Genomic DNA, 11,047 nt, shown 5'->3' with positions numbered 1-11,047 from the left:
GTCAAATGTCAAAGCAAGAATTCAAACATGACGACAGGGTCCTACTTATGAGGTCATAGCTGATCAACAGTGTTTACAGCAGTATGTGCTAGGGACCTCTTTTTTAGGCTGCAGGTTGCTAAGTGACAGGAGCACCATGATAAAGTGGAAGACGTAACATAGTCATTTTAAACCAAGACTATAGCTATAACATGAAAAGCATATTAGCATGCTACACCCAGACATATCACATGTGACATGTTAGCATGCTGACATGCTTCATCCAGATCGTAAATGCGGCTATAGCGTGACATGCGAGGATGCTAAACATGTGACGCTTGCACTGTAAACATGGATAATGTCTTGGTGTAGCATATGAGGATGCTGACAGGCTACACCAAGACTTAAAATGCACTTTAGATGGGACTTTTTATAGTGAACACCTTGGCATGCTAATATGTTAGATTCAGACCATAAACATGGCAAAATCACATATGATTAGCATTAACATGCTAACAGGCTCATGTTAAGACTGTATACGTTGATAACACGACATGTCCTTTTAATGAGATTTGTCATAGTGAACACGTTTGTATGGTGATTATGTTGATATGCAAGCATGCTAAACCCAAAGCTAAACATGGCTAATATAGCCTACCATTTGATTAGCATTATGCTGTGAGTGTGTTAGAGTCCTCTTTGTATGAAGCCAGTGCAGCATTCTGAGATGGGAGACAGCCCTGATGTCCACATTCACAGTGGCAGAGGCTGGCATCAAGCTTGTTGCTTAGTAACCAGCACTGTGGATGTTGGCACTGTTGTCCTCTTGCCATAGAAACGGAGGAGGACTCTGAGACAACTATTGTTACCCTGTAAGACACACTCCCACACACACATCTCCTGCTATTCACACAGTCTAAAGAGTGAAAGTGGAGGAGCTGCTGAACTTTCCGTCACCATGACGCCCTCCTCTTCCTCTTCCTCTCTCCTTCATAGCTCCACAGGCGCATCTACCAGATGCAGGTGACGGTCCCGGCCAGCGGTTTCAACAGCTTCAACTACTCCTTCTCCTACCTCTGTCTCCCTGACGACAAGAACATCTGCATCATTGATGACATCATACGTGCCATGGAGGAGATCCAGGAAGCACGTGCCTCCAACCGCTCCATCCCCGTCCTGCAGTACCCGATCACGCAGCTGGCTGACGGGCGGCAAGCATACATCGGCCACCAGCTGGGCGGTGTGCAGGGTTGGGGTCCCAGCGGGGCCGTACGGGCTCCCGGTACCGGAACCAGAGGAGAAGGTGTCCGCTCTGCCCGGGCCCTGCAGCTCACCTACTACCTCCAAGCTCGGGGCGGCCTGATGGACAGAGTGGCCAGCCAATGGGAGAAGGCCTTCTGTGCTGAGCTGCAGCACTTCGCGGCATTGCACCCGAAGCTGGGCCTGTACCCTTCCACCTCATCCTCTCTAAGGACAGACTTCCAGTTCTCCTCCGTGCTGGCACGCCACCCCCTGCTGGCCAGTCTGGGAGTTTGTGGCGTGCTGGCCGTCCTCTGTTGCTCCATGAGGGACTGTGTGAGGTCCAAACCCTGGCTGGGGCTGCTGGCTCTGCTGTCGGTGACGCTGTCGGGGCTCACCGCCGCCGGGATACTCAACCTGACCGGAGCCACCTACAACTCCACGTACCTGGGCATCCCGTTCGTCATGCTGGGTAGGTTTGAAGCTAAAAATTTTAATATCAGGACTTTTTTGTTTTTTTTGGATAAGAAAGGTGGTGTGAATGCAGGGCAGACAGGAGCACCATGAACCTTTTCATTATCTCTGCCAGCTCTCTTTCTCTCTCTGTAGCTGCTGGTGATGGGTGATGCACAGACGCCTCCGGGATCTGATGTCATTTCAAAGCACACACATCATCAGAATGACTGACAGGACACTTTAATACGGAGGCATATTAGGGCCGCTGTAAGAAAAAAAATACTGACGGCTTCTGAGAATAAAGTAGCAAATTTGCTAGAAAAAAACAAATTTGTATGTTTTTTTCTTGTAAATTTGTACTTTTTTTCTCGCAAATTTGTATGTTTTTTCTAGTAAATGTGTATATTTTTGTAAATTTGCGATATTTGTTTTCATGCAAATTTGTGTTCTATCTATTACTTTAATACTTTTAACAGACTATTACCTCCCGCCCTCCTCTTCCTGGCAGATTATTCAATCCAGACAATTGAATTATCATAAGAGAGATGATTTGTCACGGATAATTTGTCATGATCAGAGATGTTTGGAGATTTTAAAGTAATAGAAAACATTTTTTTTATAAAATGGATTTCTCTGTTTTACAGTCTGGCAGCAGAATGTTTGCATTGTTGTGCATCTGAAATGATGTGTGTGTATTAGCATACCGGAGCAGGAACAGTGGTCAGCGTGTGTGGAGATGCATTCTAATGCACAAGTGTGGACTGACATACTCAGAAAGCTCTCCGCACACACACACACTTCAGACTTTGTCTGTGTTGCACCCACGCTGAAAGTGTCGGTATACGTCGCATCTCCATTAAAGTGTAAGTGTGAGGTCACTGGAGGGGGGGGGGGGGGGGGGGGGGAGTATACAGGGCATGTGTGCGCCACCGGTGACTCATGGGTGCCATGGCAACCATGGAAGGAAATAATAAAAAAAAACCCCACTAAAAACCATCTGCTGCACATGTACAAGTATGAAGTAGAGGTGGCGTTCATTCATGAATAGTGGGTCCACACCACACATTATAATTATAATATCATCTATGGCATACAAACAATGCCAAATTCTGCAGTTTGTATCCCAGACTGTCAGTCGAGGTGTTTCCTGACATCCTGTGAACGCAGCAGTTCCCCATATTAAAGGTGTATCCACTCTGCCAGAACCACATGCAGGCATCAGGGTTCAGGTAGTCCTTAATTTGGTAGGTAAGTTAGAGCTACAGCTAGATAGCAACATTTTAGCATTGCACTTCCTGCTGGGAATACCTACAAAATAAAATACCTTTTTTAACAATGCTAGAACAACATAACAGAGGGTAACAATACATAAAAGCAGAATGGAAGTGAAAGCTAGCTGGCTAAGGTTAGCCTGCTTGCATGCTAATGTTAGCGTGCAAATAATGCAACGTGGATGCTAAATTAGCTAACCTGCCATTCATTGTACCTATCCTACAGTTTTTTTTACCTGAACTCCATCCTTGGTCTCATGTGACATATATTCTGTTTCCTGTCAGGTCATGGGCTCTTTGGCTCCTTCGAGATGCTGTCATCATGGAGGCGAACCCGGGAGGACCAGCACGTGAAGGAGCGCGTTGCGAGCGTCTTCGAGGACGTCATGCTGCGTTTCTCTGGCTCCACCATGCTCCACCTTATGACCCTGGGCCTGGCTGCTTCACCGCTCACCAACATGGAGGCAGTCCGCCTCTTCTGCCGCACCGCCGCGTTGGCGGTCACCATCAGCTATGTTTACATGCTGTCGTTCTACAGTTCCTGTCTGGTATTCACAGGCTACCTGGAGACTGGGTACAGACATGGCTGCTTTTGCCGGCGAGTCCCCAAACTGGAGCGTTTGGACTCTAAACCGGCTTGGTACAGGTGTTTAATGTACACCCGATACCAGGATGAGACCCAAACGACCAGCTTGGGGCCGCACGGGGTCGTACACCCTCACGCGCACACGCATACAGCGAACCATCCTGGCGTGCACGGACATGGACATGTGGCGAACTCCTCGCACGCGCATCCGCACCCTCACCCGCATTCTACGTCATGCACAGACCCTCATCCTCAGGATTCGCACCTTTTGCTGGGATGCGTGCGCCGTTGCTATGGAGACTGGATCACTAACACTTATGTTAAACCTTTTGTGGTTCTGCTATACCTGGTTTACATCTCCTTTGGACTGATGGGCTTCCTACAGGTGAGACACATAAAGACACAACACGCAACACAACGAACAGTGTTAAAAACAAGGTGTGAGGTTTTTTTTTGCAAATTTGTGAGTTTTTTCTAGTAAATTTGTGCGTTTTTTCTCTTAAACTTAAGTTTTTTTCTAGCAAATATGTGCGTTTTTTTCCAGTAAATTCTTTTTTTTCTCTCAAATTGGTGAGTTTGAGCAATGTCCAGTGTTAAAAACAACCAAACAAAATCTCAGTTGGCTGTGGACTGATTTTCAATGTAAAGGACAGATTTTGTGCAACAATTGCTAACGTTAGCTTGTTAGCTTCCTTCCAGACAGGAGTGTAACAATCCTTCTTTGTCATCAACAGGTGACGCAGGGCTCTGACCCTAGTGCATTGGTTGCCATGGATACAGCAACAGTCCTCTACACCCGCGCCCAGCAGCGTTACTTCAGCTCGTACTCCCCCGTCATTGGATTTTACATCTACGAAAGCGCCCCCTACTGGAACGCCTCGGTGCAGCGGGACCTGCTGGAGTACGCCAAAGGCTTCCAGCGGATCAGCTGGCTGGAGGCGTACCTGAACTACCTGTCGGAGCGCAACCAGTCCACCAGCCAGCCGCGGGAAAACTTCACCCACACGCTCCGGCACGCATTCCTCCACGAACCGCAGTTCGCCCACTTTGCCGACGACATCATATTTGCAGACCGCGGGCAAGGCGAGGAGCCCGACGTGGCCGCTTCTCGCATCTTCCTGGTTGCCAAGACGACGGAGAACAAACGAGAGGAGATGTCGGTGCTCCTGGATACGTTGCGGCGCCTGTCGCTGACCTCGCGTGTCCGCTTCCTAATCTTTAACCCTTCCTTTGTCTACCTGGACAGATACGCGGCGGCGATCAGCTCCCCCCTCAGACACTCACTGCTGGCGGTGCTCTTCCTGCTGGGTCTGTCGTCACTGGCCGTCGTGGAGCCGCTGGTCTCCGTGTGGCTGGGTCTCACCCTGCTCTCCGTCCAGTTCGGGGTGCTGGGCTTCATGACCTTATGGGGCGTGGAGCTGGACTGCATGTCTGTGCTGTGTCTGATATCTGCCTTGGGACACTCGGCGGACTGCAGCGGCCCCCTTCTGTGCGGCTTCGCCTCGGGTCGGGGCGACAGCAGGACTCGCTGGGTGAGAGTGGCCCTGGAGAGGCACGGGGTTCCCTCTCTGCAGACGCTCATATGCTACAGCGCCGCCTTGGTGCCCGTCGGCTCCGTGCGCTCCAACCTCACCCGCACCTTGTTCCGCTGCCTCACGCTCACGGCCGGCTGCTCGGCCCTGCACACGCTGGCGTTCCTGCCCACCCTCCTCACCTTCCTCCCTCCCTCCAAAAGCCGGGGCCACCGGCCGGGAGGGGGAGGAGGAGAGGGACCCAGACAGGAAGTGGAGTGCGTCGAAATGAACGACAGCACAAGAGTAGTCGATCAGATCACTACGGTCTGACCGAGTGACAATGTTGTGCTTCTTCTGCGTTGTTGCCATGGTGACCGCCTACCTGGGAATCGGTTTATTGTAGTAGTAGTAAGGAAGAAGTAGAAGGTCTGGAGAAAACATATTTTAAAAAGTAATAAAGAGGCTAATGAAGACAGAGAGAAAGACAGGTCTGTGATGCAGCGTTTCCATGGTAACCTGCTTATTGCTACTGCTGCGTGGCATGTTAATGAGTTTTTTTTTATGTCCCAGAAGTTGTGGATGTTTTCACAGAGAAGGTGCCACATTGTTCCACGTCTCCCAAAAAGTCGCTTTGGCTAATGCTAATCTATTTTGCCAATACATACACAAACACAGCCGCAGTGACCCGAGGCAATCATCTGTACAACCAGAGTATTTCTACTTTAATGCTGGACAAATAAAAACAAGGAAACATATGGCTGCAGGTCTCTGTGGTTTGATGGCCCCTTTTATTTATTTATTTTATTTGTATTTTTATTCTTATTTAATGAGTCAGAGACCATGTTTATGCACAAATTAAATTAAATAAAAAAAAGTTATTTAAAAATAAAATGCCCCAAAATTTGGTATTTAATTTTTTTAATCTCAAAACCAAAAATAAAAAAGAATACAAAGTAATTAATTTTTTTGTGTGCAAACTAAAAACAGAAATTATGTCAAATCGATGATAAATGAAGGACAAAACAGGAAGCTGTTGAATTTAAAAAAAAGCCTACAAGCAGAATGCTTTACAGTGATATATGTAAAATCTATAAGTATGGAACTTCTGTCATGAAACCTTATTTTTGGAGCATCAAGAATAATGAAAGTCATTTTACCAATTAATTAAATTCAGTTTTATACACTATCGTTCAAAAGTTTGGGGTCACCAGGCCAGTCCTACAGCTTCTCTGATCAGCAGAACAGTCCAGCTGTGCTAACATCAGTTCACAGGAGTGTTCTAATCATCAATGAGCTTTTTTAATTATTAGCTAACACAGTGTAGCATTAGAACACAGGAGTGATGGCTGCTGTAAAGGGCCTCTGTATACCTTTGTATATATTCCATTAAAAATCAGCCTTTTCTAACTAGAGTGTATAACTAGTGTATGTGCATCTGAACCACCATGCAACTCATTTATAATGAACCACAGTGAAGAAATGGTTAAGCATCCTCATCCATGCAACACTTCCTGATTCATACCTTTGGTGATGACTCCTGCACTAAGACAGTGGCTCTGTTCCTTGTTGATAAAGCCAGGATAAATCGGAGAGCTTCCTACTGTTTAAATGAATGTATTGTTCTCTTTTTGTTAACCCCTTGTGACTCCTCCACCTGTGGGCTAGATAGCTCGTTGTTTTCTATTGCTTATCTCATTTTTGTAGTTTGGAGGTTTGCACGTGGGAAGGAGCTTGCTATTGTTATAATTCAGGCTCCCCTTCCTTTTGACGATCGCTTCAATGAAAGTAATTGTTCAGGGTTTTTGTGCAGGCACCGTCGCCTGGCATCGTCGGGATCACTGACTGCGACGGCTGCATCATCTTTTGTAGAAGCATCCGACTTCCACCATTACAGCTTCTATATATATAAAAGTAAACCTAAACACAGCTTCAACCATGCATCATCACCAAGGGCGTAGTCTTAGCGTTGAAAGGGGGGGGCAATCCCCCTCCGAAAAAAAACAAAAAAAACCAGAAGGGTTAAATTCTGCTGGTAAGCAAATCTACACCTTTGATCATCACCCCTTCTGTTGCATAGGCTCTGGCATATGTTTTTTTTTTCACCTGTCCTCGCTTTGGGCGGAGGCAGAGCGTCCATCTTTAAATATTGTATAGCTATAATCTGAGCAGATAACCACAGATTACATATCTGCCTGTAATTGGCCTGTAATCCCAGATTACCTGTAAATCAAACACAAACACAGGAGCAGCTCCTCCTGGGGTTTCTGCTGAACCCTGCAAGGACCAGATGCATGGAGAAGATGGAGGTGACACTAACACAGGTAAGACTTGTGTGTGTGTACTTGTGTAAAAGAACTAGGACACGTTTAATGTGCTAGAAGAAGAAGAACGTCGCACTAGTGATGACCTCCCAAAAAAAACTGCTGCGTCACTGAAGATCTGATCTGACTGATTCTTATCCCTCAGTAAAAGTGAACAAAAGGCTGACACATGATCCACAGTCACTGCACAGTCTCTATCGCCCCCTTGTGGGTCAGGGGGTACAATAACCCACACACACACAGATTTGAAGCGTCGCCCTGAGGCTGCTCTTGTCTTGTTTGGATTCATTATTGTGTCTGACGTCAGACTCCATTCTTCAAATTCACAGCCAAGCTGCTGCCGCTGTGTGTGTGAGAAGGAGAGAGAGCTGTTTGACCAGTTTGTCAACCTTTAATCTGCCATTTTATTCATGTAATTATTTTGCAGCTTGTTGCTTCTCTAACAGTTTTTTTCTCTCTCTCTCTCACACACACACACACACACAGACAATAAAGGCTTAACACTCTGTCCAGGAACTGTCTGACCCTGTATCCTGTACTGGCAGCTGTCACCCTGCAGCCATGCAGTTAGGAACTAAACTAAAATTCTGATTCAAATATAGATCAATAGATAAATAACACTAAGCAGATTTGTTTATTATCTCTCTCTCTCTCTTTCTCTCTCTCTTGTCTCCTCCCTTCCTCCCCCATTTCTTCTCTATGGGGGGTGTGTCATGACTTTGTCCTACAGGCAAACCTCACATTTCACTATTTCTGATTTCCTGAACACAGACACACACACATATTTACACATACCTGCACCTGCACGACATCCCAGCGATGCGCTTGTATAAAATGGAGGTGGGGGGCAGCTGAGGACAGAAGGTGGTGGGGTGGACAGCACAGAGAGAGACAGACGGACACACGGACATGCGGATGATGAGTGCAGACCGGTGTGAACAGGACGTCGCCTCTATAAAACGGATTCAAACAACAAGATGCTTCTGAGAAGTATCCGGTGAGTGGATTATAATCTGTTAATCCTGAAAATTAACCCTTTAAAACATAAAAATAGATTTAAAACATTAAAAAGAAGGAATATCTGTGAGTACAAAAGGACGTCAGACTGTGGGAATGTGTGTTTAGGAATGACAATAGCAGCTTCTGTAGACCCCTCGAGGGTTAAACTGGTACAGTTTCATTCACAACAACAGACACCTTTCAATGATTTGGAATGTAAAACAATCATCATAATAACAGAGTGGATCAGCACTAAAAGGTATGAAAGATGAACGATGGGACGTGTAATCTGATGATCAACAACAGTGCTGCAGGTAATTCATCCATCGAACCCTGTAGATCAACATTTTGTGGATTATTTGCAGACACTCCCTGTACCACAACAGAGACATACTGACTTACATACACTGCAACTGCTGGGTTGTATTCAAACTGGCTATGTAGGAAATAGCTGGGATTATTTAATCTGACATGCATCAATTTTAAGATTAAGATTAAAAATTACTTTATTAATCCTCATGGGGATATTAAGTAAAAAAAAAAAAACTTTCCAAGGAAAAAAAAAACAAAAACTGTGTAAACTATATTTTGTCTGTGATGTAAATATTTGCATTTTCAGCGTCATGGGTTTGGATACGGTGGTGATGTGGTTAAAAATAAACAAAACAAAAAACAGACTAGTGTTTGGCTCAGATCAAACATTAGATCAAATTCTTACTAGTATGTAATGTGATAGGGTTACTGTCACCTATTATATCATTATAAAACATGACAATGACTGTAAATCCATGGCTGATTTTTTCCCACACGCTAATTCTAATCACACAAAAGTCAATGCTAGGCTGTTAAGGTGGCTAGCGTTCAACCTTTAATACTCTTGTTAATACTCTTTATTACTCTACTATACTTTTATGAGCATAATGCAACATTTAATAACATGATTCTAAAGAAATACAGTGCTAGCTGTAGTATTTTACTGGGTGGTCAAAAGATCAAATTTTCAAACATTTTAATCACATTAATCCTGCCAGAGTCAAAGGTTTATCTGTTATGCTAAGCTAGTTATTTAGTGTTTTTTTTCACTACTTGAGCAAAAGTGGAAAAAGTGGAAAAATTAAGTTCATGAACATTAGCAATAGTGAAGGAGGGCACTTCAGTTTTCATCTTTTTTATGTGTTTAAACTATTTAAATTAGTTATAGTTATTTCCCTTTTTTCTTTATAATAAACATTAGGTTCAATTACCAGGTGAAAATCCGACTTCACTTATTCAGATATTGAAAGAAAACTGTGTTTCAACAGGACTAAGTAATAAATTAAGTTTAGCTGTAGTTTAGGAACATTAACCTTCTACAGTCAGAATAAAGACTCATTTAAAGAACTGTGTTTGGTAATTCTCACACTGTAGACTGTATATAAAGATGGATGATGCGGGTCAATGGCATAGAAGATTCGCAATCTCTGTCTTGCATGTGTTTTGGCGCTGCCAACCAGCATAGCTGCACATGTGACAGCAGGGAAAGGCTCATCCAATCACATGGCCATATGTGCTACTGTAGGACCAGAGCTCCTGATGTAACCCAATCAGAATCAAAATATCAAGGGCTTTGGGTAGGACCAACGACAGGAGGATATCTATTGGTAGGACGCCAGAAAAGAAAGGAGTTTTACCCCTCTGTTTTTTTGGAGGGGATCAAATTATTGGTGAATAATCATTTTGCTTGACTGCTTTGATGATGCAAAGATCGTCTTCTTGTCTGACGTCCCACTTTCTGCTGATGGCATTGGTCTTTGCGAGAGTGCATCGGAGAGTGCATAATTGCAGGAGTGAGACCTCTTACTGTTAATACAACATCTTTGTTCAATATGGACGTAAACTGACAGAGAGATGCAGCAATTTGCCTTAGAGCGTTCAGAACTCAGAAATCCAGAGGAGGTGAATGCATTGTGTCAGGTGCTGTGTGTTTATAACACCCCTCCATCATGATGCTGTTGGCGCTGACTCGTTAGTTTCACTTGAGTAGTTAGCTGTCGTTGCTAACATAGGCTAATTCCATCTATATAGGCTGATTAACTCTGACTGCGAGTGGTCAGGTAGTTTTAAAGTTAAAGTTAATGTTAAAATACTTTAAAAAGTATTGTTATTATTATCCTGCCATAGTGGAGCATTGTCTGCCAGTATGATATATGCATACAGTATACCAGCTGAAACTGAGTGTGATGGTTGAAGGTGGACATGAGGGATAAAGTAGAAGATAAGTACAGCTTACCCTAACTACCCTAAAACCATATTTGGTGAAAAGCATTTACATTATAACATGACACAGGAGGAGAAATGAGCCAGAGCCTATCCCAGCTATCTATAGGTGAGAGGCGGGCTACACCCTGGACAGCTCTTGGAGTCAGGTCTTTGTGGTTTTAGCTACTTGATTATACGCAGCATATTAGCGACACAAAGACCCATGAAACAACAATAAGCCTGTATCAATTATAGGTGTGAATGTGATAACATGTAACTGGATCCTCCGTGTCCACCCCTGCCCTGCAGTCAACCCATTTGCGAGCACAAAAGGCAGGCTGATAATGTTGGATCGTTTTAGCTTACAAGCTGGAAAGAAGAATTTCTCTGTATAGCTCCACGGACTGATCCCTTTGTGTGTGTGTGTGTTATGACACCAGCAGG

General features: G+C 44.6%; 1 protein-coding gene across 1 annotated transcript in view; it reads left to right on the top strand.

The window, feature by feature from the left end:
• ptchd1 (patched domain containing 1) overlaps positions 1 to 5,375 on the top strand; it is a 7,464-nt gene extending 2,089 nt beyond the window's left edge. The window contains exons 2-5 of the mRNA XM_028433369.1: positions 976 to 1,690; positions 3,231 to 3,652; positions 3,788 to 3,916; positions 4,266 to 5,375. Coding sequence (XP_028289170.1) covers positions 976 to 1,690; positions 3,231 to 3,652; positions 3,788 to 3,916; positions 4,266 to 5,375 — 2,376 coding nt within the window. The remainder of the gene's footprint in view (positions 1 to 975; positions 1,691 to 3,230; positions 3,653 to 3,787; positions 3,917 to 4,265) is intronic.
• The last annotated feature ends 5,672 nt before the right edge of the window (positions 5,376 to 11,047 follow it).

Source organism: Parambassis ranga, chromosome 20 (genome assembly GCF_900634625.1).
Source record: "Parambassis ranga chromosome 20, fParRan2.1, whole genome shotgun sequence".
Lineage (NCBI taxonomy): Eukaryota > Metazoa > Chordata > Actinopteri > Ambassidae > Parambassis > Parambassis ranga.
Note: the sequence above shows the minus strand (reverse complement) of the source record. Positions and strands in the feature narration are given on the sequence as shown.